This window comes from Hyperolius riggenbachi, chromosome 2 (genome assembly GCF_040937935.1).
Source record: "Hyperolius riggenbachi isolate aHypRig1 chromosome 2, aHypRig1.pri, whole genome shotgun sequence".
NCBI lineage: Eukaryota > Metazoa > Chordata > Amphibia > Anura > Hyperoliidae > Hyperolius > Hyperolius riggenbachi.
In genome coordinates, this window is record NC_090647.1 from 539,674,213 (window position 1) to 539,701,960 (window position 27,748).

Consider the following 27,748-nt stretch of genomic DNA (forward strand, 5'->3'; position numbering starts at 1 on the left):
ATTGCTAAATAGGCAGATGGTGCTGCAGAGTGTGCAGTCAGCTGACAATGGGCTTGATTCATTAAGCTACGCTGCTAAAGCAATGCAACTTAAATTCAGCAGCACGAGCTAAAAATCCCTGTGCGAAAGTGCTGCGTAGGGTGTGCTCCTAAGTTGTGTGCGTTCCTTTCAAAGTACTGGCTACTCCTCCTAGCGTGAGATGTGAAGTAGCTTTAACTACCTGGGGACTGCCTAATGCCGATGGGCTTGGCCGCGACGGCAGCCCCTGGACCACCTTATGCCAATTGGCATCAAGTCCTGGGGCTGCAGTTTCCCAGGGACTGGCCAGCGGGTGGGCATCTGGGGTCCCCTTCTTAACGGGGACTCCCAGATGCCACCATGAACCCCCCCCCCCCCAGGGAGTCGTCGCCCCTCCACCTCCTCCTGGGGCACCGGAGGTGGGGGAAGAGCCCCTTGTCCAGGCTTGGCTGCCCCTCCCCCCCCCCGGAGCCCCCCATACCATGGACCATGCAGGCTGGTATAGCTCAGGGTGCGAAGCCCCAGTCGGCCGGGGCTCTGCATTCTGGCTATCCCAGCCTGCATGGGGAACAAGGTGTTACAGAGGCTCGGGAGGGGGGACCCCACGTCGTTTTTTTTCTCCAGATTTCCCACACTCAGCACATAAAAATATCTATCTATCCTATCCTATATTTCTTTTTTTTTTTTTAACCACTTAACGACCACGGTCAGCCGATCGGCAGAACTAGGTGTTAAGTGGTTTTACATGGAAACGGCCGCTAGTTTGAGCGGCTTTTCTATGTCAGGAGGGTGCCTCCGTGAACAACCTGCGAGCCGCCGATCGCGGCTCGCAGGTGAAATGTAAACACGCAGGGAAGAAATCCCCGCTATTTACATCATACGGCGCTGCTGCGCAGCAGCACCGTAAAGGAGATCGTCAATCCCCGGCCTCTGATTGGCCAGGGATTGCCGGCAGCTGATAGGCTGAAGCCTATTAGAGGCGGTGCAGGACGGATCTCCGTCCTGCGCCGCCCAGGGGAAAGAGGAGAGGGAGGGAAGGGGAAGGAGGCGGAAAATCGCTGATTGAAAATAGCTGGTGGTGATCAGACCCCCCCCAGCAGGACATCCCCCTAGTGGGAAAAAAGGGGGGAAGTCTGGTCGCCCTGGCTGTCTGCTGATCTGTGCTGTGGGCTGGAGAGCCCACGCTGCACAGATCAGCGCAAACAAGCCCGGACTTACGAGGCCACAAGTATGAAAAAAGTTAGACCATTTCATAATCCAGATCCATGGAGGACGCCATCTGCGCCCTCCCGTTCATTCCGCTATGGCACCCGCAGTAATAACGGCCCCGGTCGGGTCCCGACCCCTCCAAACGGGTCGGGTTCCTATTTCCCCCCCCCCTCTCTCAATATGGCCACCACAGATTGCCGCGGCTGCGCAGTCCGCATAGACACAATTGCGGCTGCGCAGCTCTAGAGCCTCCTCCCGATGCGTCCGATGTATGCACGCATATTGATGGCGCGGCAGGAGGCCCTAGAGCTGCGCGGCTGATGACTGTGCATCCGCGGCAATCTGTGGCGGCCATATTGAGTGGGAAATGAAAACTCGACCTGTTCGGAGGGGTCTGGACCGGACCGGGGCCGGTATTACTGCGGGAGCCATGGGGGAATGAACGGGAGGGCGTGGATGGCATCCTCCGTGGATCTGGATTATGAAAAGGTATTTAACTTTTTTTTCACATTTGTGGCCTCGAAGTCCGTTAAATTATTTCCTGCTATCTTTTTAACATATCCTGCAAATTTGGTGTTGCTAGGATGTAAGGGGCCTTTGCTATTAACTGCTAAAGCCAGCGGGTGATAACCAACCAGAATTATAGGGGTGCAAAAGTGCTGAATTCTGCCATAGGCTTCCATTAGGCTCCCTATTTCACTTTCAAAATTCTCAAATCTTTTCAAAGGGTGATGGTTTAGCAGTGGCAAATTTTTTAGCATTGTAGGAACTCCTAGGGGGATCATAACTGGTGAGTTTCGGGCCCCTAGGCCAAAGAGGTCATAGCCTAGGGTCACAAAACCTGTTTATTTGGGCACTGTCAATGGTGGAAATTCTGACAAACATAAATCGCAGCCATGGCCGTTAGCAACGTCTGAATCTCACGACATGTCTCATGCAGGTAGAAGGCATATTGTTATACTTGTACTCCTAAGTTGGGTTCCCTACATCTCTGCAAACCAGAGTTACAGGGGAGCAAAATCTCACACCATTTCAAAGGGCAATGGCTCAGCAGTGGCAAAAATCGCCAGTCATTATCCCCCTAATAGTCCCTACAATGCTAGAAAATTTGCCACTGCTGAGCCATTGCCCTTTGAAATGGTGTGAGATTTTGGAACAGTAAATAGGAGGCCCAATGAAAGCCTATGGGGGATTTTTACCACTTTTGCACCCGTCGGCCGCTAGCCAATCGGAAGAGGCAGAGGAGAGGGGCGGCGCAGCGGGAATGGAGGACGCCGCGACGTCATAGCGGGGGCGGTGCTGGGCACAATGTGTAAGGGCACGCTGCTTGCCGCCCCCTTTGCTCGCCGGAGTCTTCTATGCCGCGCATCTGCACTGACTCAGGCCTTCCCCTCCTCCCCCCCCCCCCCCCCCCCCCCGGAGCCCTTGTCCAATCCATGGACAAGGGGCTTTTCCCCACCTCCGCTGCCCCAGGAGGAGGTGGGGGCGACGACTCGTGGGGGGGGGGGGGGGGGAGGTTCATGGTGGCAGATGCCCCCCCTCCCAGGAGAAATGAGTATAGGGGTACAAAGTACCCCTTACCCATTTCCACAAAGGGTTAAATGAAATAAAAACACAACCATGAGAAAAGTGTTTTATTATTCTAAATTAACAATAAATACTTACCTGTACCTTTTTAAAAAAGTTTTCCCACGCCAATATCCACGGTAAACAATCCAACGAACTGTATCCTCTTATGTTGCGATCTTCAATTAAGTTGATTGAAGATCTCCGATGCCACCAGCCTAACAGAGAATGCGTCCTTGCGGACGCATAGCTGACGGCTCCTGCTGTCTCTCCCCACCTCCTCACCTGTCACCCTCACCTAGCCTGGCACCCATGGGTGCACCGGGTGCCAGGCTAGGTGAGGGTGACAGGTGCAGGCAGGTGGGGAGAGACAGCAGCGGAGCCGGCAGCTTCACGTCCTGCCGAGGACGCATTATCTACTATACTAACGGCTCATGAATCATCCGGTTCTTTTTAATGAATCGGTTCTTTATTTTTATGAATCGGCTCATTTTACTTTGAAACTTTAAAATTTATTTTCTCAAAAAAGTAGAAGGTCTTTTTGAGGAAAAAAAAAATCCTCTTGTTCCCACTATTCCACTTAAAATTCCCAACAATTTTGGTGTTTTTACTATGTAAGGGGACTTTGCTATTAACTGCTAAAGTCGGCGCCATTAAAGTCTATGGGCGAACCGAACTTTTTGGAAAAAGGTTCCGGTTCTCTGCGAAGGCGAACCACCCGAAGTTCGCCTGGAACCGTTTGCCGGCGAACCGTTTGGCCCATCTCTAATCGTGGCTAACAGGCTGTTTGTAAACGAAAGGGGAAAGAAATCCCCTTTCGTTTACAAACAGCCTGTTAAAACAACTGGAACAGCGATTGGACACGGCACGTCCCGTTAGGAACAAAAAAAGTGAGTCCGATTGCTGGGCTCCATAGCTGGGCTGTGCAGGAGGCTGAAAAGCCTGCACAGCCAGCTTAACAAGAAAAGAGCCTGGTCGTTAGGGGGGGGGGGGGGGGGGGGGGGGGGGGGTTAACACTGCGGCGGTCAAGTGGTTAATACACTTTGATTGGCCCAAAATGCTGCCTGTCACATGCAGCACATACAACGTAGGGGATTGCTGTAAGCCCACCTGAACTGCCTTTGGTGCCAATAGCAGTGCTGTATTAGCATACTCACGGTTCTGGATTGGGCAATGGTCCTGTGCATTGGCGTAGCAATAACCTTTGCAAGCCCTGCTATCACAGGGGAGCCCAGAGGCTTTAGGGGCCCCTCTTCCCACCAACCGCAGCCAATTGGCAAAACATTCTCTGCTGCTCTTCGCCGGCTCCCGATCATGTGACCTGCATGGGGTTTTGAGACCAAGGAGGCCCTATGCTATTTTGCGTGGGGGGGGGGGGGGGGCTATTAAGCCTACTTATGCCCCTGGTACTGTGTGCATAGTGACAGGACCATTGCCCAATACAGAACCGTGAGTATGCTAGTACTGTGCTGCTATAGGCACCATGGTTCAGGCGGGCTAACAGAAAGGTCCTTTATAGTATGCGTTGTGTGACAGGCAGTGTTTTGGGCCAATCAAAGTGTATTGCAGCTACTTCACATCTTGCGCTAGGAGAGGCCGGTACTTTGAAAGGAGCGTGCATAACTTAGGAGAGCACCCTACGCATTACTACCTGGTACAATATTTTACTCAGATGTGATCAATCAGATTTGCAAGATCGGAAGTAATCAGGTTATCAATTCCCACACGCTCGCACTTTGTTCAGGGTACGTATTTTTTTTTCTCTTTTGAAATGATTGTAAAATCAAACATTCCAGTTGACTAAATTCTGTATTCTGATAAACCACAGAATCATTTCATGTCAATTTTCTCCACATAATGCATGTTTTTTGGTACGATTTGTAAAAATGTGGGTGCGAGTCCACTTAACCACTTAAGGACCACAGGCTTTAACTGTCCCCCACCTGCCCCCCAGTGACCAGGCTATTTTTTTTTACAATTAAGGCCACTGCAGCTTTAACCAAAAGTGGTGTGCAGAACGACCGCCTAACGTCCATCGGTGGTGGCTCGTTCTGCGCTATCTGGCTGGGGATCACGCGCTGGTTGTGCGCGCATCCGCCAGCAATAGGCTCCGCCCGCCAGCAACATCAACCCGCCGGTTGTTAACCCCCGATCTTCCGCATAAAAAGCGTATAATATGCTTTGTAATGTTTACAAAGCGTATTATACAGGCTGCCTCCTGCCCTGGCGGTCCCAGTGATCGAGGGACCACCAGGGCAGGAGGCAGCCGCCCTGGTAAGCACAACACCACACTGATCTACCCCCCTGCCCCCCCCCCCCCCCTGTTTGTACCCAATCACCGCCCTAATCACCCCCCTGTCACTATCTGTCAACGCTATTTTTTAGGTTAGGTCCTAAACTGCCCCCTGGGGGCTCCTGATCTTCCCCAGACCTTCCCTGTGCACTGTATACATCTATCCTCCCCTGTAATCACCCACTGATCTGTCACTCACCCCCTGTCACCACCTGTCACTGCCACCCATCAGACCTTAACCTGCCCCTTGCGGGCACCTGATCACCTGCCCACACCCTCAGATCGCCCGCAGACCTGCCCTCAGATCACCTCCCAAGTGCATTGTTTACATCTGTTCTCCCCCTCTGATCACCCATCAATCACCCATCAGTCACCCCCTGTCACTGCTACCCATCAGATCGGCCCCTCATCTGCCCCTTGCGGGCACCCAATCACCCGCCCACACCCTCAGACCCCCTGATCACCTCCCCAGTGCATTGCTTGCTTCTATTTCCCCCTCTAATCACACCTTGAGACACCCATCAATCACCTCCTGTCACCCCCTAGCACACCTACCCATCAGATCAGGCCCTAATTTGCCCTGATCACTCAGCCAAACCCTCACATCCCCTCGGATCCCCTTCCGATCACCTCCCAGTGCATTGATTGCATCTATTCACCCCCTGAGACACCATCAATCACCTCCTGTCACCCCCTAGCACTACTATCCATTAGATCAGGCCCTAATCTGCCCCCTGCGGGCTTCTGATCACCCGGCCAAACCCTCACCCGCCCCACCGCAATGACAGAATTTATTTTTTTCTGATCACTGCTGGTCTCTGACTTAATTTGTGGCTGAGACCAACCATTATGCCACACAATACGCAACCGCCAATCCAAAAAGCTACCATGCCCAGCCTTTTCGGTGGAAACCACTCCAAGTTTCCGAACGTAACATTTTTTGGGGCCTTCTCCTTAACATGGGTCTAGTCAAAAATAATGTTCTCCCACCCAGCATTGGTATGTGTAAAAATACACCCCAAAACACATTATACTATTTCTCTAGAGTACGGCGATACCACGTGTGGCCCTTTTTTGCAGCCTAGGTGCGCTAAGGGGCCCAAAGTCCTATGAGCACCTTTAGGCTTTACAGGGGTGCTTACAATTTAGCACCCTTAAAATGCCAGGGCAGTAAAAACACCCCACAAATGACCCCATTTTGGAAAGGACACCCCAAAGTATTCAGAGGGGGGCATGGTGAGTCTGTGGCAGATTATTTTTTTTTTTTTTGTCACAAGTTAGCAGAAATGGAAACTTTTTGTGACAGTGTCATTTTCCGCTAACTTGTGACAAAAATAAAATCTTCTATGAACTCACCATGCCACTAAGTGAATACTTTGGGATGTCTTCTTTCCAAAATGGGGTCATTGGGGGAGTATTTATACTATCCTGGAATTTTAGCACCTCATGAAACATGACAGGTGTTCAGAAAAGTCAGAGATGCTTCAAAATGGAAAATTCACTTTTTGCACCATAGTTTGTGAACGCTATAACTTTTACCCAAACCAATAAATATACACTGAATGGATTTTTTTTTCAAAGACATGTAGCACAGTACATTTGGACAAAAATGTATATAGAAATTTTACTTTATTTGACAAATGTCAGCAAAGACATGTAAAAACATTTTTGACAAAATTCATTTTTTTCTTTTTTTTTTTTGATTAACCATTTACCGCCATCCTAACGTATTAAAACGTCATGCTTACCGCTATTAACAGCAACATGACGTTTTAATACGTCGCGCATTCCCGCCGCTGCTACCGCCGTGTGTCCGCCGCTACCGCCGCCATTACCGTCGGGATCCCGTGCTGGGCGATTGGGGAAGAGGACTGAACAGTCCTCTACCCAATCGCAGTGCCTGGAGTGAATGGACGTGACCGCGAACAGCGGCTACGTCCATTCACATAAACAGGAAATGTAACAGTTTAATAAAGTGTGTAAAAAAAAAAAAAAAAAAAAAGTGAACACGTCCTATGAGTGTTCACCAGCGCCATCTTGTGGCCAAAAAGTATATTACACCTACAAATCACATACATTTTCAAGTATATACACATCATTAATAAAATTACACTTCCAACCCTCCCCCCCAAAAAAAACACTTGTAAAAAAAAAAAAATCAGCTTAAAAAAAAATAATAAATAGTTGCCTTAGGGACTCAGCTTTTTTATTCTATATTTTATGGGGGAAAATTAATTTTAATTTATTACATAGGGGCTTGTAATTATGGCCAGAACAAACAGAAAAATAACCACTTATATTTCAAAATAATATACTGTCGCCATACATTGTGGTAGGGACATAATCTAAACGGTTTAATTATCGGGACCACTGGGCAAATAAAACGTGTTTGTTTTATCCACAGGAGAATGTTTAATTTTAAAACTATAAAGGCTGAACACTGAGAAATAATGATTTTTTTTCTTTTTTTTTCTGTTTTTCTCATTAAAATGCATTTAGAATAAAAAAATTCTTAGCAAAATGTACTATCCACAGAAAGCCTAATTGGTGGCGAAAAAAACGAGGTATAGATCATTTTCTTGTGATAAGTAGTAATAAAGTTATTAGGGAATAAAAGGGAGGAGCGCTGACAACTGAAAATTGCTCTGGTCCGTTAGGATAAAAACCCTTGGGGGTGAACTGGTTAATATAATAAAATCTAAAAATCGCAGCAGCAATCAAATGGCACCAAAAGAAAGCGATATTAGTGACAAGAGGAGGTAGATTTCATTTAGATAGTAGCAATAAACCATGAAAGCTGCAGTGGTCTGAATAGAAAAAAAGGCTCTGGTCCTTAAAGAGAGTCTGAAGCGAGAATAAATCTCGCTTCAGACCTCATAAATAGCAGGGGGCACGTGTGCCCCTGCTAAAACGCCGCTATAGCACGGCTTAACGGGGGTCCCTTCACCCCCCAAATCCACCTCGATACACCCGGGGAGCGTTTCCTGGTTGGGGCAGGGCTAACCGCCGCAGCCCTGCCCCACGCGCGTTTCTCCGCCTCTCCCCCGCCCCTCTCAGTCTTCCTTCACTGAGAGGGGCGGGGGAGAGGCGGCGATGCGCCGCTGATAGACGCGACTGGAGGCAGGGCTGCAGCCGTTAGCCCTGCCTCTAGGAAGCAATAAATCACGACCAGATCTGCGACCAAGTGTTGCAGTGGTCGCTTTGGGGGTGAAGGGACCCCCGTTAAGCCGCGCTATAGCGGCGTTTTAGCAGAGGCACACGTGCCCCTGCTATTTATGAGCTCTGAAGCAAGATTTATTCTCGCTTCAGAGTCTCTTTAAGGGGTGAAAAGACTGCGGGCCGTAAGTGGTTAAGGGCTCGCTGCAGGGCCGCACAACTTGGCACACAAGTGACCCTCCCCCCTCCTTTCTGCCCACCAGCAGAGCTTTCTGTTGGTGGGCTGTGATTGCTCCAAGGATGTTTGTTTGTTAGAAATATTTTTTTCTACCTGCCCCTCTCTTCACCACCACCAGCCAATCACAGCGATCGAATGTCATAGGCATCAGACTGACAGCGAGCCGATCGACTTTGTGCCTCTAGAGGGGACAGCAGTGTCATAAGGATGTTCCCAGTGCAGTGCTGCCTTTGATTGTAAATTGCGGTTTCGCTGTCTAACAGTCTCCTAATGGCGATCGCCGCTGGGAGACTGATGGCAGAGCTCTGCCTAAGCGGAGATGTGCGCACGCGATCTCATGCCAAAACCCCGCCCCAGGACTTCACGCCAATTGGCGTGGATTGTTCCTGGGGCTACCGCCGCGTTCATGCCAATCGGCATGGAGTAGTCTGCAAGGGGTTAGGCCAGAAACCCACTAGGAGCGATATCTAATCGCCAGTGATTTGAAAAAGCTTTCTAATGCAATGCTATGGGGAATTTTTTATAAAATCACATCGTTTAACCACTTGAGGACCACAGTCTTTCTTCCCCCTTAACCAGTTCGCATTCAGTCGTTTTTCGCTTCATGCATCCGAACAATGTTCACCTCCCATTCATTAGCCTATAACTTTATTACTACTTATCACAATGAACTGATCTATATCTTGTTTTTTCCGCCACCAATTAGGCTTTCTTTGGGGGTACATTTTACTAAGAGCCACTTTACTGTAAATGCATTTTAAAAGGAAGAATAAGAAAAAAACGGAAACAAATCATTATTTCTCACTTTTCGGCAATTATAGTTTTAAAATAATACATGCCTCCATAATTAAAACCCACGTATTGTATATGCCCATTTGTCCCGGTTATTACACCATTTAAATTATGTCCCTATCACAATGTATGGCGACAATATTTTATTTGGAAATAAAAGTGCATTTTTTCCGTTTTGCATTCATCACTATTTACAAGCTTATAATAAAAAAAAAGAAATATTTCATCTTTACATAGATATTTAAAAAGTTTAGACCCTTAGGTAAATATTTGTGTTTTTTTTTTTTATTGTAATGTTTTTTTGGTTTTTTTAATTAAACATTTTATGTGGGTATTTTTGGGAGGGTGGGATTGAAATTGTATTATTTTTTGGAAATATGTGTATTTTTATTTTTATTTAACATTTAGATGTAGTTTACTTTTTGGCCACAAGATGGCAGCCATGAGTTGTTTACAGTGACGTCACTCTAAGCATACCACGTACGCTTAGAGCGACATAGGAAGCAGAAAAAGCGTAGCTTCCGAGAGAAGCTATCGCTTTTTCTGCGGGGGAGAGGAATCAGTGATCGGGCACCGTTGCCTGATTCACTGGCTAACAAACCGCCGGCCGGGAGCGCGCTTGCACGCGCGCGATCGGCCGCGTGGACGCGCAGGAGCGCACATGGCTTCCTGGACGTGAGTTTCACGTCCAGGAATGTCAAATAGTTAAGGACCAGAGCCTTTTTCTCCATTCAGACCACTGCAGCTTTCACGGTTTATTGCTCGGTCATACAACCTACCACCTAAATGAATTTTACCTCCTTTTCTTGTCACTAATAAAGCTTTCTTTTGGTGCTATTTGATTGCTGCTGCGAGTTTTACTTTTTATTATATTCATCAAAAAAGACATGAATTTTGTCAAAAAAATTACTTTTTTAACTTTCTGTGCTGACATTTTTCAAATAAAGTAAAATTTCCTATACATTTGAGCACAAAAGTTATTCTGCTACATGTCTTTGATAAAAAAAAAACATTCAGTGTATATTTATTGGATTGGGTAAAAGTTATAGCGTTTACAAACTATGGTGCCAAAAGTGACTTTTCCCATTTTCAAGCATCTCTGACTTTTCTGCCCACCTGTCATGTTTCATGAGGGGCTAAAATTCCAGGATAGTATAAATACCCCCCAAATGACCCCATTTTGGAAAGAAGACATCCCAAAGTATTCACTGAGGCATGGTGAGTTCATAGAAGATTTTTTTTTGTCACAAGTTAGCGGAAAATGACACTTTGCGACAAAAAAAGAAAAAAAAAAGTTTCCATTTCTTCTAACTTGCGACAAAAAAAAAATGAAATCTGCCACGGACTCACTATGCTCCTCTCTGAATACCTTGAACGGTCTACTTTCCAAAATGGGGTCATTTGTGGGGTGTGTTTACTGTCCTTGCATTTTGGGGGGTGCTAAATTGTAAGCACCCCTGTAAAGCCTAAAGGTGCTCATTGGACTTTGGGCCCCTTAGCGCAGTTAGGCTGCAAAAAAGTGCCACACATGTGGTATTGCCATACTCAGGAGAAGTAGTATAATTTGTTTTGGGGTGTATTTTTACACATACCCATGCTGGGTGGGAGAAATATCTCTGTACATGACAATTGTTTTTTTTTTTTTTTTACACAAGTGTCCATTTACAGAGATTTCTCCCACTCAGCATGGGTATGTGTAAAAATACACCCCAAAACACATTATACTACTTCTCCTGAGTACGGCGATACCACATGTGTGGCACTTTTTTTGCAGTCTAGGTGCGCTAAGGGGCCCAACGTCCTATTCACAGGTCATTTTGAGGCATTTGTTTTCTAGACTACTCCTCACGGTTTAGGGCCCCTAAAATGCCAGGGCAGTATAGGAACCCCACAAGTGACCCCATTTTAGAAAGAAGACACCCCAAGGTATTCCGTTAGGTGTATGGCGAGTTCATAGAAGATTTTATTTTTTGTCACAAGTTAGTGAAAAATTACACTTTGTGAAAAAAAAAACAATAAAAATCAATTTTCGCTAACTTTTGACAAAAAATAAAATCTTCTATGAACTCGTCATACACCTAACAGAATACCTTGGGGTGTCTTTTTTTTTTTTTCTAAAATGGGGTCACTTGTGGGGTTCCTATACCGCCCTGGCATTTTACGGGCCCAAAACCGTGAGTAGTCTGGAAACCAAATGTCTCAAAATGACTGTTCAGGGGTATAAGCATTTGCAAATTTTGATGACAGGTGGTCTATGAGGGGGCGAATTTTGTGGTCATAAGCAGGGTGGCCTTTTAGATGACAGGTTGTATTGGGCCTGATCTGATGGATAGGAGTGCTGGGGGGGGGGGGGGGGTGACAGGAGGTGATTGATAGTTGTCTCTAGGTGTGATTAGTGGGGGGAATAGATGCAAGTAATGCACTGGCGAGGTGATCAGGGCTGGGGTCTGAGGGTGTGGGCGGGTGATTGGGTGCCCTAGGGGCAGATTGGGGTCTAATCTGATGGGTAGCATTGACAGGGGGTGATTGATGGGTAATTAGTGGGTGTTTAGAGGAGAGAACAGATGCAATGCACTTGGGAGGTGATCTGACTGCTGGTCTGCAGGCGATCGGATGGTGTGGGTGGGTGATCAGATTGCCCGCAAGGGGCAGGTTAGGGGCTGATTGATGGGTGGCAGTGACAGGGGCTGATTGATGGGTGGCAGTGACAGGGGCTGATTGATGGGTGGCAGTGACAGGGGCTGATTGATGGGTGGCAGTGACAGGGGCTGATTGATGGGTGGCAGTGACAGGGGCTGATTGATGGGTGGCAGTGACAGGGGCTGATTGATGGGTGGCAGTGACAGGGGCTGATTGGCAGGTGATTGACGGGTGATCAGTGGGTTATTACAGGGAAGAACAGATGTAAATAATGCACTAGTGAATTGATAAGGGGGGGGGGGGGTCAGAGGGCAATCTGAGCGTGTGGGCGGGTGATTGGGTGCCCGCAAGGGGCAGATTAGGGTCTGATCTGATAGGTAACAGTGACAGGTGGTGATAGGGGGTGATTGATGGGTGATTAATGGGTAATTAGTGGGTGTTTAGGGTAGAGAACAGATGTAAACACTGCACTTGGGAGGTGATCTGATGTCGGATCTGCGGGCGATCTATTGGTGTGGGTGGGTGATCAGATTGCCCGCAAGGGGCAGGTTAGGGGCTGATTGTTGGGTGGCAGTGACAGTGGGTGATTGATGGGTGATTGATGGGTGATTGATGGGTGATTGGGTGATCAGGGGGATAGATGCAGACAGTACACAGGGGGGGGGGGGGGTCTGGGGAGAATCTGAGGGGTGGGGGGGTGATCAGGAGGGAGCAGGGGGCAGTTTAGGGACTAAAAAAAATAGCGTTGACATAGTGACAGGGAGTGATTGATGGGTTATTAGGGGGGTGATTGGGTGCAAACAGTGGTCTGGGGGGTGGGCGGGGGGGGTCTGAGGGGTGCTGTGGGCGATCAGGGGGCGGGGGGGAGCAGATCAGTGTGTTTGGGTGCAGACTAGGGTGGCTGCAGCCTGTCCTGGTGGTCCCTTGGACACTGGGACCACCAGGGCAGGAGGCAGCTTGTAAAATACACTTTGTATACATTACAAAGTGTATTATACACTTTGTAGCGGTGATTGCGGGGTTAACATCCCGCCGGCGCTCCCGTATGGCCGGCGGGATGTTGCGGCGGGTGGACGGAGCCAGTTGCCGGGGGAAGCGCGCGTCATCAATGACGCGATCGCTCCCCCGGCATGTGAAAAGGATGCAACGCCCTTGGGCGTATTGCGGTCCTTTAGGGATCCACTTTGCCGCCGCCCATTGGCTGTGGGCGGTCGGCAAGTGGTTAAGTGGGATCACACCCAAAGAATTTCATTAGCAAGAGTTTTCAAATCGCATAACGCTCAGAAAATTGCTCCTAGTGGGTTTCTTGCCCTTAAGGAGGCCCAGCAGGAAACCTTACAGGGAAATGCCACTCTCATGATTGGGTGGACAGCATGCCCACTACATTATGTTGGGTCCCCTACAAAAAATCTGTCGGCTGCTTTCCCCATCCAACGCACACACACACTCCCGTTTGCATTCCCTCCTTCTGACTGGGGTATAATTCCTCCGCAGTGTATGGATAAAGAGTCCCGTTCTGTTGTACTAAATGGCAATCTCCCCAAAAATTCAGCAGGCAGCGCAAATACAGTTCAACAAGAATTGCATGGTAAAGCAGGCGGTGGAAGGGGAGCTCTGGGATATTGCCCACCAAAAGCAAATGTCAGTATCGGCAGATTGCATGTGCCCTGAAACCCAAAAAGGTTCATACACACATTTTATCTGCAGATGACTGGCCAATTTTACCACTTCCATGTAGTATGAAAGCATACCTACAGTCTATTCAGAGTATTCAATATGTTGGCCCTTATACTACATGATGGGGTAAAATTGTCCACTAATCTGCAGATTAAAATTGGATTGTGTACGGAGCCTAAAGGTGCGTACACACATGCGACTATAGTCGTTTGAAACGATCGTTCCCCGATCATTTCAAACGACGATCGTTTACAAAAAAGCAGCCAACGACCATCAAGTCTAATGACGGACGAGCTAGATCGTTAAAAACGGAACGATCTAGCTTGGCGGATTTTTTTTTCCAACGACTATCGTTTGCAAAAGTAGTACATCGTTGGCAAATGGTCGTTCGTACTAGGCTTGACATGCACATTTCGCTATTTCTCCATGGAACTTTCCATTTTTAAGCGCAATAGTTGCTTTACGTGATGTAATGTTCGTTCTAATGATCGGATCGTCACACACCTTTAAAAGCTAACTTTGCTTAGGTCGTTCTTTCGTCAATTAAAAGTTCGTTCGTCCACAATGAACAATCGTTGTATGTGTGTACGTAGCTTAAAGCGAATCTTAAGTCAGAAAAAAAGTTTTACTCACCTGGGGCTTCTACCAGCCCCCTGCAGCAGTCCTGTGCCCTCGCAGTGACTCGCTAATCCTCTGGTCTCCCGCTGCCAGCTAGTTTCGTTTTTGCCAACAGGCTCGTCAGGACTGGCCAAGCGTAGCTTTTTCCGCATTCCCGACTAATTAGCGCTAATTGCGGGCCACAACGCGTACTAAAATACGCGTTGCCGCATATCTATGCGTTCGTAATGCGGCCCGCGATAGCGCTAATTAGTCGGGAATGCGGAAAAAGCTACGCTTGGCCAGTCTTGACGGGTCTGTCGACAAAAACGAAACTAGCTGGCAGCAGGGGACCAGAGGATTAGTGAGTGGCTGCGAGGGCACAGGACTGCTGCAGGGGGCTGGTAGAAGCGCCAGGTGAGTAAAACATTTTTTTTCAGGCTTAAGTGTCCCTTTAAGTGCAAGCAAAGGCAGCTGAAGAGACCTAACTGGGTCAACAGAATATTGGATTGCCAAATACAGGATCGCCAAACTCTGATTTCCCCCCCCCCCCCCCCCCCCCCCAACAGCAATAAATTTGTCAAATGTTCACAGTAGGTTACCATTTTGCGACCCTGTTTTTCAAGTACGTTCAGTAGACCTTTTATGTGGAAAAAACATTTGTACATGAATGGAATTTTGTTTAACTTTCAGGACTATGTGAATTACGATTTATTTTTAATAGCAGCCAGTCACCGTGTAAAACTATGGTTATGACTCCTTCTGTAAACAGCCATTCTTTAAAATGGTGTTTTGGATAATTGTAAGGGTAGAAACTTGCAGTAAGGTGTGGGCACATAGTTACTTTTCTGTTGTAGAATGGTGTGCATTAATTGCTTGCAGAATTGTTAGTCTTATTACTTTATTTTGTATTTATAGAAGGCCAATATATTCTGTAGCATTGTACAAAACAAATAGTGGGGAGCATAGATACAGAGATGTTCAAAACTCTATAGAATCGGGACATCCATCAGTACAAATACAGGATCTTCTAAAAAAATTAGCATATTGTGATAAAGTTCATTTTCTGTAATGTACTGATAAACATTAGACATTAATATATTTTAGATTCATTACACACAACTGAAGTAGTTCAAGCCTTTTATTTTTCTTATTGATGATTTTGGCAGACAGCTCATAAAAACCCAAATTTCCTATCTCAAAAAATTCGCATATTTCATCCGACCAATAAAAGAAAAGTGTTTTTAAAACAAAGTCAACCTTCAATTATGTTCAGTTATGCACTCAGTACTTGGTCGGGAATCCTTTTGCAGAAATGACTGCTTTAATGCGGCGTGGCATGGAGGCAATCAGCCTGTGGCACTGATCAGGTGTTATGGAGGCCCAGGATGCTTCCATAGCGGCCTTAAGCTCATCCAGAGTGTTTGGTCTTGCATCTCTCAACTTTATCTTCACAATATCCCACAGATTCTCTATGGGGTTCAGGTCAGGAGAGTTGGCAGGCCAATTGAGCACAGTAATACCATGGTCAGTAAACCATTTACCAGTGGTTTTGGCACTGTGAGCAGGTGCCAGGTCATGCTGAAAAATGAAATCTTCATCTCCATAAAGCTTTTCAGCAGATGGAAGCATGAAGTGCTCCAAAAAACACAGTGGACCAACACCAGCAGCTGACATGGCAACCCAGACCATCACTGACTGTGGGTACTTGACACTGGACTTCAGGCATTTTGGCATTTCCCTCTCCCCAGTCTTCCTCCAGACTCTGGCACCTTGATTTCCGAATGACATGTAAAAGTTGCTTTCATCCGAAAAAAGTACTTTGGACCACTGATCAACAGTCCAGTGCTGCTTCTCGGTAGCCCAGGTCAGGCACTTCTGCCGCTGTTTCTGGTTCAAAAGTGGGTTCATGCTTCCATCTGCTGAAAAGCTTTATGGAGATGAAGCTTTCGTTTTTCAGCACAACCTGGCACCTGCTCACAGTGCCAAAACCACTGGTAAATGGTTTACTGACCATGGTATTACTGTGCTTAATTGGCCTGCCAACTCTCCTGACCTGAACCCCATAGAGAATCTGTGGGATATTGTGAAGAGAAAGTTGAGACGCAAGACCCAACACTCTGGATGAGCTTAAGGCCGCTATGGAAGCATCCTGGGCCTCCATAACACCTGAGCAGTGCCACAGGCTGATTGCCTCCATGCCACGCCGCATTGAAGCAGTCATTTCTGCAAAAGGATTCCCGACCAAGTATTGAGTGCATAACTGAACATAATTATTTGAAGGTTGACCTTTTTTTTTTGTCGTTTTAAAAACACTTTTCTTGGTAGGATGAAATATGCAAATTTTTTGAGATGGGAAATTTGGGTTTTCATGAGCTGTATGCCAAAATCATCAATAAAAAAACCATAAAAGGCTTGAACTACTTCAGTTGTGTGTAATGACTCTAAAATATATGAAAGTCTGTTTATCAGTACATTACAGAAAATAATGAACTTCATCACAATATGCTAATTTTTTGAGAAGATCCTGTACATAGTTGTGGTTTGAGACATCACCAATACTGGTACATATTCATATGATAAATTACATTAAAATAAATAGGATGATATCCCAGATTTTGCAAGCTTTAAATGATACCTGAAGGAGTTGTTGCAACTGCCCCACAACCTCAGATCAAAAGGATCCAATAACTTGACCATCTCCAGAGTCCAACTAAAAACATTTGGAGTCAGACCTTTCTGTCATGCTGCCTCTAACCTGTGCAATGCCTTGCCAAACTTAAGACCGCTCCAACCCTGGACACATTTAACTTTATATGAAAAGCCACCTGTTTAGTCTGGCATATATGATCACATAACTTTTTCCCCCGTACACATCACTATGTACTGATCTGAGACCAGCTTATGCGTTCTGGGTCCTACAGGAGAAAAGTGCTTTACAAATGTTTTGTTTTGTAGAGAAGAAGCCTCACATTGAATCTAATTGCGTTTTCTCCTAGCTGTTTGGCTGTGGTTCTGTAGCTCAGATGGAGTTGAGTGGGACAACCAAGGTACAGTTCCTGAGTGTTAACTTGGCGTTTGGCTTTGCAGTGACTGCCGGGGCTTATGTCTGTGCTGGTGTGTCAGGTAAGCCACTATCTGGTCTCACTTTTCTCCAACTTTCACCTTTTCTGGATCTTCTTCGTGTGACCTCCAACTTCATAGCAAATACTGCCCCCCCCATGCTTTGTGGAAAATCTGGACACACATTAAGCCACTGCCATCCACATTTTAGGTTTTCTTAACCTCCTTGCCGGTCGAATTCCCGCCGGCAAGGGGGCAGCGCAGCACTTTTTAAAAAAATTTTTTTTTTTTTATTTTTTCAAATCATGTAGCGAGCCCAGGGCTCGCTACATGATAGCCGCTGGGCGGCGGCATCCCCCCCCCCCTAGCCTCACCGATCGCCTTTGGCGATCAGAGTAAGCAGGAAATCCCGTTTAGAACGGGATTTCCTGCAGGGCTTCCCCGGTCGCCATGACGACGGGGCGGGATGACATCATGGACGTCAGAGGGAATCCCGATCCACCCCTCAGCGCTGCCTGGCACTGATTGGCTGTGCCGGGGTCTGGGGGGGGGGGGCGGCGGGTAGCGGTGGCGATCGCGTACCACACGCAGCTAGCACTTTGGAAAAAAAATTGTGCAATCGGCCCAGCGGGGCCTGAGAAATCCTCCTGCGCTGGTTACCCCGAGCTGAGCTCGGGATAACCGGCAAGGAGGTTAATGGAGTATAATGTTATGAAGATGAAGCTTTCAGACCAACTAAGATGGGAGTAAGTGAGCAGACAGTAAGTGGTCACTGAGGAGCAGAAGTGATCTACAAAATCTAAAATCCTCTTATTTGTGGTGCTCTGTTCCTGATGCTTGGTCCACACAATTATGAATTTGTACAAAGCAGAGTTTTTCTTTATAGCACAAGGAGGTGGGTGGGGTCTGCTCTGTGCTCGAGAGGAAGAGGCTGGCTGATCTCCATTCCCAGTTACTCCCATAGTTCCTCCTATTGGTGGTGATGGGAAGGGGAGGAGTTTGGACACCTTGGACAGATATTCAGTCTAACCATGTTGCAAATGACACAGCAAGTCAAGTTTATAGCATAGCTCTAACACAAGGGAATGAATGATGTCCGGCCACCAAGTCCAACCAAAATTACTGGCATGGATTTGATCAGTCAAGGACCAGAGAGGGGCAATATTGGGTTTCTCAGTATATTAAGGGTGACCAGAATTTTACAGCTGCTCTTGTATGTTTTAGGTTTTCTTGGTTGGCTGGAGCTCTGTCTGGGTCAACCAGCAATTGATTTCAAGCTCTTTTCTATGCAGGGGCCCACTTGAACCCAGCTGTCTCCGTGGCCATGTACATGATGAGGAAGATCACTTGGAGAATGATGCTGGTCTACTTCGTGGCTCAGTTCATAGGGGCTTTCTTGGGAGCTGCTCTGGTGTATCTTCTCTATTTCGGTGAGGTCTTATTGCTCAACATTCCATTCTTGAACAATCTTCCAACTAATATAACATGTGCGGAGTAACTGTTGGTCCTCAACTCAGAGCTTCTGAGTCAATGTGCAATGTGAGGGGGAATGTCTGAGTGGTCATCTTATATTCGTCCCGGGTAATTATGGCTTATAGTTTGATATATATTTTCAGTATGAGTGGTCCATGTCCATTACTTAAAGGACCACTATCACGAAAAAAGTAGGCAGTTAAAATCTGACAGGACCAACAGGTTTTGGGCCAGTCAATCTCCTCAGAGGGGATTCTCATAGGAATCCCCCATGAAGAGATGGACTGCCCCAAAACCTGTCTGTTCTCAGATTTTTAACTGCCTACTTTTTTTTGTGATCATGGTCCTTTAATGAACCATAGTCGTCCATAAAATGCCATATCGGTGCTATAGAATCGGGGAGCCGCCATCCTTGCACTTTTCATTTTCTATCTTTGTTTATTGTAAAGTTCAACTACTTTTTTTTTTACTTTTTGTTTTAGCACCTCAAACTCTTTCCTATATTCCCGAAAGTGTTGCGCCTCCAACTGCACCATCCATCCATACATACTTGCAACCTTCGGGGTTAGTATGTAGGATTCCTGGCAGATTGGCTGGTAAATGAGCAGTTGCTGTTTGCTAACTGTGCAGTTTGAAAAAAACCTGAACTGAAAATTTAAAGTCAAACTAAACATTCAAAGATCATACTTGACTCCCGTGTAGTGTACTCCCCCAATCGCTGTCACCCCTTCCCGTGTCCTGTTTTCTCACTGTGACCGATGGCATTCTCTGTCATCCCATTTTAAAAACTGCAATGACCATGTGACAGCTTCCGGGTCAGCACACAGTTAAACTGTAACATCGTCCACATGCGCCATGGGGAAATATGGACATTACCTTACACATCAGTTGTCCTTTTAGCTATAACCAACAGCATCTGATATAACTGACAGCAACAGATATATTTCAGTTCTGATCAAATCTTGCCAGAATTGGAAAGGGATCATTGTTAGACGAAAATGGTCAGCTTCTGAGAGGAACTGACGGAGAGGTAAGTATGTAATATTGATTTGCAGGTACGTGTTTATAAGCCATTTTACTTGGTTCAGGTTCCCTTTACCAGTCAACTGGCCAGTGTGTCCACACTGAACAGCATTACAATTGTCTTTTAGTTATATAGATTAGAAATTGAGTCCTTGCCTGAGTTCTAGGTGGTCAGCTTGTATAACTATTTGTATGACTTGAGCCATTGTAGGAGTAGAAGCGAATTGGATAGGCTGGTATTATGATGGTCCAGGTGAGATGACTGCTTTGACTTCATTTATGTAAAGGTCTTTCTTTTTATTTATATAGTAAATCAGATTTCTTTGACTTAGATGCTCTTAATTGGCACACAAATGGGACCTGGACCCAGGAAACAGCTGGAATATTTTCCTCATACCCTTCAGAACACCTCAGCATTTATAATGGACTCACTGATCAGGTAAGACTGCAAGCAGCCAACACCAAACTATGTGGTACTGTATTTTTTGGGGGGGACTAGAAGACTCACTTTTACTTCCCCGAAAAGTGGCAAAAAAGTAGCTGCTTTTTTATAGTCCAAATTCAGGGAGTTCCTGACTTGTGAACGCCTGCCAATATGAACCTCCAACCCGCTGTAATGTCGGGTACTTCCTGAACTGTGCCCACGCAGAGTAGGACAAAGGAAAACACAAAGGGCCATAGAGGAGGACACAAGGACAGAGGCGGACACAGGAGGAGATAAGGGGCAGAGGAGGACACAGGAAAACACAAGGGGTACAAGGGGGGCATAATCCACAAGATGCCCCTTAGCCATGGATGCACCAGGTTTAGTATATATTTTTTTTTTTCCCCTGTTTTTGTCCTCGAAACCTAGGTGCGTCTTATGGTCAGGACTCAGGAGCATCTTACAGTTCGAAAAATACGGTATACTTGCATAACCCGGCTTTGCAAATCTCTGAGATTCTGCTCTCCTTTTGGCACCCATATGTGGACTAGAGATGGTCAGTGAGATGTAATACAATAGAATCCCCATTATCTGGAATTCAACTAACCAGAGGTCTCAACCAACTAGAACAAATTGTTGGTAGTACTCAGTGGTGAAGGTCAACTTCTTAGGCATTTTGTAGGCTCTTCTATGTGTAAAATACTGGATTCCATGGCTCTTACTAGGTTAATATGTGTATTTTAATATTTAATAGAGTTCATGGTATGTATATAGAGTGCGGTATAGTATTGTATTAGCCCTATTTTTAACATTGAGTCTCAAGAAACTGGAAAGCACCCTTATCTGGCATCAGTCAATCCCTTTTGGTGCCGGATAACTGATACTCTACTGTATTTCTACTTGTTAAAGGATTTACAAGGCGAAGATGGTAAAAAGTTAAATACCTATTCAGTTTTATGACCCTTAGGCAGGGCTTTTCATCCTGTGGTACGCGTATCAGCAGTGGTACTTTGCTTTTGCCCAGGTGGTACACACCAAGTTTGACTGCCACTTGATTGCTTGCCTGCTGCTTGTCTTGGTCCCATCCTGCCTCCACAAAGTTTGGCTACTCCTTGCTCGCTCCTCACTTTGCTGCCCTGCAGCATAATTCAAAACTCAGATCAGCAGTGAGGAGACAGCCAGGTGAATGGTGCACAGTGATGGCGTGTATACTTCAAATACAGGAAGTGACATCACTGCTTAATTCCTGTAATTGAAGTATACATACCGTCACTGCACCATTCGCCTTATCTCTTCACTGCGGCCAAGTACCAGTGGTGGTAGTTGACATTTTTCAGGTGATAAAAGTGGTACAATTAGTGAAAAGGTTGAAAAACCCTGCCTTAGGGGACACCATCCGCATCCCCCTTCCATTCTGCCACGTTTGTAAAGCAATTCCCAAGCTCGTGAGGGTCCCAACCTGATCCCTCGTGTCGTCCTCAGCTGCCCCACTGAAGATGGCCGCCAGATCCGGCCACGGCGCCGCAGTTCTCAGTCGTAAGTGCGGCTGCGCAGCTCTAAGTCCTCCAGCTCCGACTTCATTACCGGCAGTCTCGCATGCTTTATGTACGCGAGACTGCCGGTACGAGGTCGGAGCTGGAGGAGGACTTATAGCTGCGCAGCCGCACTTGCGACTGAGAACTGCACGGCCGGACCTGGCGGCAATCTTCAGTGGGGCAGCTGAGGACGACCCGCGGGATCGGGTCGGGACTCCCACGAGCCTGGGAATTGCATTACAAACGCGGCAGAATGGAAGGGGGATGCGGATGGCGTCCCCAAGGGTCATAAAACTGAATAGGCATTTAACTTTTACCATCTTCGCCTCGTAAGTCCTTTAAGCAAATTTAATGCTGATTGATCAGCTAATCCAAATTCCCTTCCTGACCATTTTTGGGTTTTGTGGGCCGGTGTGACACTGTTGTGTATGTCCTCTGACCACAGGTGATTGCCACGTCTGCCCTGATAATCTGTATACTGGCCATCATAGATGAATCCAACATGGCTCCTCCTCGCAGTCTCCAGCCTTTTATTATTGGACTTGTGGTTCTACTGGTCGGACTGGCTATGGGTTTCAACTGCGGGTATCCGATCAACCCTGCTCGGGACCTGGCACCTCGGATCTTCACTGCAATCTGTGGTTGGCATGAAGCCTTCAGGTAAGCTCTCCTCATGACCAGAAGCTCTGGTTTAAAGTGTACCTGCAATCAATAACCCTTCTCTAGACCAAGATTATTCCACATGTACCTCTCATTCACACAAATGCTGCTTTAACTTCTAAGTGGGTGTGACAGCAACTTAACTGAATTGCTGTGGGCCCTCTAGTGGTGTACGTATTAGTGAGCTGGGCGGCTCACCCTACTGCCGCTCAAACTCCTGGCGGCGTTGAAAACTAGTCGCAACTCAGAGGGACCCCAAATTATCTTTAGTGCATGTATAGCATTGCTGCTATAGCACAGCCTAGTATTGGCGCCAAGTGCCGAAACAACCTGCTTCAAGTGTTCCAGACAGTGGCTTAGCCAAGGAGTTTTTGGGTCCCAGTGCAGGGCAACCTGTCTTTGTGACTCCCCAATGGTGCATGTTTTGCAATCAACCTCACCTATGCACAGGTGGGGTAATTAGTGTCTTGGCTAGATGGATTGCATGTAGTGTACGACACTATCTCATTTGTGCACTCCTGCTGCTAAGGGTCTTTCTGCAAGTGCTGTACATTCTTTCAAGAACCACGCATGCGCAGAATGCCCCCATTATCTGCTTGTAAATATGCAACTGTAGATGAGTCATCAGAATCCTGATAATTTTGCTTGTTTAGTTATCTGAGGCCATATCATTGGCTGGGACCTTTCCCAGCATGCACAGCTGCAAAGGTCTCATCTGTGGCAACAGCAGGAAGAAGCCCTGCCATGAAATACCAGTGGATAGTGGCTATTTTATGCTAAACCCCCTACAGCCATTTAAATAATAAAGCCACTCTTGGTTTATATTTTAAAGGGTATGTAAAGTGAAAATTTCCCCCCAGTTCAAGTTGCCTAATCATTGCAGTCCTACACCGTTCCACTCTCATCCCTGAAGCTGCTGTAGCCCTTGGAAAGCTGTCTGACACAGCAATTTGCTGGCTTCTGCGCATGACTGGCCAGAATTAGCCGGGGCTTCCTAAAGCCCCGTTAAGGCTGATCGTCTCTTGCCGTCTCCCTGGGTGACTCCTGTCATCTGCAATGGTCCTCAAAAGCCTGGCCGAGTAGCGCTTTGTTGCGCATGCGCAGCCCAGCATGCTCTAGTTCCTGGAAGTGTTCTGCGCCTATATACAGGGGTTGGACAAAATAATAGAAATGCCTAACATTTTGGCATCATAATCTTTGAACATGTTTTAAGCAATCAAAACTTGACATAATTAAAATAGTTTTTACAGGATATTTAAACCAAAGTTGGTTATAATTTATAAAAATGGCAGATCTCTCAGACTTTCAAAGAGGCCAAATTGTTGGTGCTCGTATGGCAGGTGCTACTGTAACAGAAACTGCCCGAACGCTTGGCATTTCAAGAGGTACTCTCTCAAAAGTAATGAATGCTCTTGAAAGAGAAGGAAAAACGTCCTCAGCAAAGCAGTTGTGGCTGAAAGTCGAAGTTGTTTGAGAGAGACAGTCGGACTCTAAATCGACTTGTTTGAAAAGCTCGCAAGACCACGGCTCCTAAAATCACTGCAGAGCTGAATGATCACCTACAGAACCCAGTTTTCACAAAAACTGTTTGGAGGGAGCTGCAGAAATCTGGATTCCACGGAAGAACTGCAATTAGAAAACCTCTGCTCTCAAAGACAAATGTTTCAAAGTGTTTAGAGTGGTGTAGAAACCACCAGAATTGGTCCCTTGAGCAGTGGAAAATGTGATTATTCTCTGAATCATCGTTCACCTTATTTCCGGCTGAGTGTACGTTTGGAGACAGCCGAAAGTAGCATTTAATCCATACTGCCTTCTCCCAACCGTAAAACATGGCGGGGGTTCTGTTATGATCTGGGGTGCTATTTCTTGGAAATCCACTGGGCCAATGATTTCCCTTCATGGAGGAGTTAACAGCTGGGACTATTTAGCAATTTTGGGCGACCAAGTTCATCCTACGGTTCAAGAATGGCTTCCGGAGGGGAATACCATATTTCAAGATAATGCCCCAATCAATACAGCTAGAATTGTTAAAGAATTGCACGAGGAACATTTTAATGAAGTTGAGCATCTCATCTGGCCACCACAATCCCCAGACCTCAATATTACTGAGCATTTATGGTCGTTAGAGATTCAAGTAAGAAGTCTTTTTCCGCCGTCATCATTTCTAAAAGAACTGGAGGGTGTCTTTTAACTGAAGAATTGGCTAAAATTCCTTTGGAAACAATTAACAAATTGTATGTATCAATACCTCAGAGAATTGAGGCTGTAATTGCTGCAAAAGGTGGACCTATACAATATTAAAATACATTTTGTTGTTTTTTTAAGGTGTTTCCATTATTTTGTCCAACCCCTGTATATTATTTCCTACTGCTGCTACACACATTTGTGGCCCTTAAAAACTTCACTTGCACACCAGTGGCATAGATATGCACTCGCCGGTGCTCTACTGTTTTCCTTAACCATTCTGCCGGTCTGTGAATGGGAACAGCTGTTCCCAAAGCTTATCACAGTGCCTGTAATGAATGCCGGCATTAGGGAGATGTTGGTTTTCATTCACTAAGTGAAAGTAAAGAACAGATGTATAATAATTCCTGTGTACTGTTATTAGAACCCCATACACGAACAACCCTTTTTATTTCCAAATTAAATATTTTCGCCAAGCACTGTACTAGGGACACTTTAAGGCTACTTACACACTAAGACGTTGCGTTAGGTGCTACGTTAAGGTCGCATAACGTGCACCCAACGCATGGTGGTGGTGGCAGAGGACATTAGCGAAGAGCCGCGTTAAGCGGCTCTTTGATGCGTCCGTGATGCGTACTATAGTACGCATGCGCTGGTGGAGACCACGTGAGCGTAACACTCCAACACGTGGTCCTGCCAGTGACGTCAGCACAGTGCAGTGAATATAGATTAGCCATGTGGCTAATCACTGCGCCTGTGCAAGCAGGCTAACGCGGCAAAGCCGCTCTAATGCTATAGCATGCTGCACCCTAAGATTGACGTGCAGTATTACAATGTAACGCAATTTGGGCACTGTGAACAGCCCATTGCAGTTACATTGCTGTGCGTTGGGGAGCGTTACAGGCTGCACTAACGTGCGCCTGTATAGTCTTACTGTGAAAGCAGCCTAAATAGTAACCAATATAAATGCGCAAATAAAATGTGTGGTTTATCCATAATAGTTGCTGAATAGTGTAATGGTTAAAGAGGAGCTGTTAGGTATAAGGTCTCAGAGAAAATAAACACATATATCAGTAGCTAAAGATTGGCTGTACTTACATTACATATGCATTTCACTGTCCACGTTTGGATTTCACAGAATTTGTATATAGTATATGCAGAGATAGATGCTCATGGCAGGCTCCATGTTTTTCTGTCAAATGTGTCGTCATGTCCTGCCTGCTTCCTGATCACAGATAAGCTGGTACTAAATAACAGTGTGCAGTGAATATTAATGAGCCATGTGGCTAGGAACAATAGCTGACTCCTGCAGTGTACTCTGCCCGAGATTTATCAGTGCTACGCGATTACAAGCTGCTGTAACGTCTCATTAGCAGCCGAGGGGAGAGCCCCAGAATGCTTTGCAGTATGGTATGCGGCTTGCGTCTTCTTAAGAATAACAGACTTGCTGATAAGCACACATCAAAGGTAACTGAGATTTTTATCTTCACTAATTGCTTTTGGGCTTCCTTCTAAACTGTTTAACACAGAATAGAGGTTTAAATTAGCTTCTGCAGCCTGACAGTTACTCTTTAAGGCCTCTGACATAGGAGACCTGGGTTCAAATCTCGTCTCTTCCTATTCAGTAAGCCAGCACATATTTGGTAGGGAGATCTTGGACAAGATTCCATAACATTGCTACTGCCTACTGAGTGCACTCTAGTTACTGCCTTGCAAGCGCATGGAGTCTGACAAATATAAGAATTATTTTACAACTATAATTTTAACATAATAGTTTTTTATTTTAAAATTTATAAAATAAAAGCCTAATTTGTGGCAAAAACTATATAGATCAGTTTGGTGTGAAAAGTAATTATGTTATTGACTAATGAATGGGAGAAGCATGATGTGAAAATTGCTCTGGTTCTTAAGGTGTGTGTGGGGGGAGAGAGGGGGACCTGTGATTAAAATGTCTTTGGTGAGCTCCCTGAAATGCTATTAAAAACTTAAGGTAGCCATACACTGGTCGATTTGCCATCAGATTCGACCAACAGACAGATCCTTATCTGATCGAATCTGATCAGAGGGGGATCGTATGGCTACCTTTACTGCAGATTGTGAACCGATTTCAGCCTGAAACCGTTCACAATCTGTGGTGGTGGCGGTGGTGCCGCCGCTTCCCCCCCCCCCCCATCCCGCATACATTACCTGCTCCGCCGGCACGACTCCCGGGTCTCCGCTCTTCTCCGTCTCTGGTCTGGTCTCCGGCATGCTTCCCTTCTTCCTGTCTGGGGTTAGTTTAAACAGTAGAGTGCCCTCTACTGTTTAAACTTCCTGCCGGGACAGGAAGAAGGGAAGCATGCCGGAGACCAGACCAGAGACTGAGAAGAGCGGAGACCCGGGAGTCGCGCTGGCGGAGCAGGTAATGTATGCGGCTCTATTTTGCGTCGGTCGTCGGGCACTCGAACGCCGCTAGCGATGCGCCCTTTACCCGCAGGCGATCGCCGGTTATTTTCCGCACGGCGCGATCGACTGGATTGGACGGAATGGATCGAAATTCGGCGTGTACGATTGGCAGCAGATTCGATCCCAGTGATCGAATCTACTGTCGAAACGGCGGCAAATCGGGCCAGTGTATGGCCAGCTTAAGTGATGGGGAAGAGGCTAACAATCTTTGTTCAGGGGCTCTTATTGACAACCAGTTACAAATTTTGCATTGCTCAATAACGCCATGTGTTTGGTTGCAGCGCTGGAGGAAACTGGTGGTGGATTCCAGTCTTGGGACCGATGGTAGGAGGAGTCCTAGGGACCATCATATACCTGATGTGCATTCAGATTCACCACCCACTTCCCCTAAGGGAGGAGCCTCAGGGAAACAGTAGAGAGGAAGACCCGCCTCGTTGCTATAAGTTAGTTGAAGATGAAGCGAGTGATCAGACGAATGTCTAACTTCTTTGGTGACCTATAGGGCTATGCTATTCAGGAACAACAAGAATTGCTGACTTTGCTTTAGGATTTTGGGGGTTCCAAAAGATGACAGATGAGCACAAGGGCCAACTTTACAGCAAAAAAGTCTAATTACTGACTAGATTGGGTTTATTTAAAAATTGCCTTAGGTCCTTAAGTATGCAACCCTTGCCCAATATTTTTTTTTTTTTTTGACGGGTTGACTTGCTAAGCTGTTCCCATGCTTGCAAACATGGGTGATCAGCAAACCTATT

The 27,748-nt window shown here is 46.4% G+C and overlaps 1 protein-coding gene across 1 annotated transcript; it reads left to right on the forward strand.

Annotated features, from left to right (window-relative positions):
- Positions 1-1,683: 1,683 nt before the first annotated feature.
- LOC137545279 (aquaporin-3-like) lies at positions 1,684-27,476 on the forward strand. The gene is made up of 6 exons (XM_068266393.1): positions 1,684-1,716; positions 17,186-17,312; positions 18,542-18,679; positions 20,078-20,184; positions 22,150-22,364; positions 27,275-27,476. The coding sequence occupies exons 1-6, from the start codon at positions 1,684-1,686 to the stop codon at positions 27,474-27,476; spliced, it is 822 nt and encodes a 273-aa protein (XP_068122494.1).
- Positions 27,477-27,748: the final 272 nt, after the last annotated feature.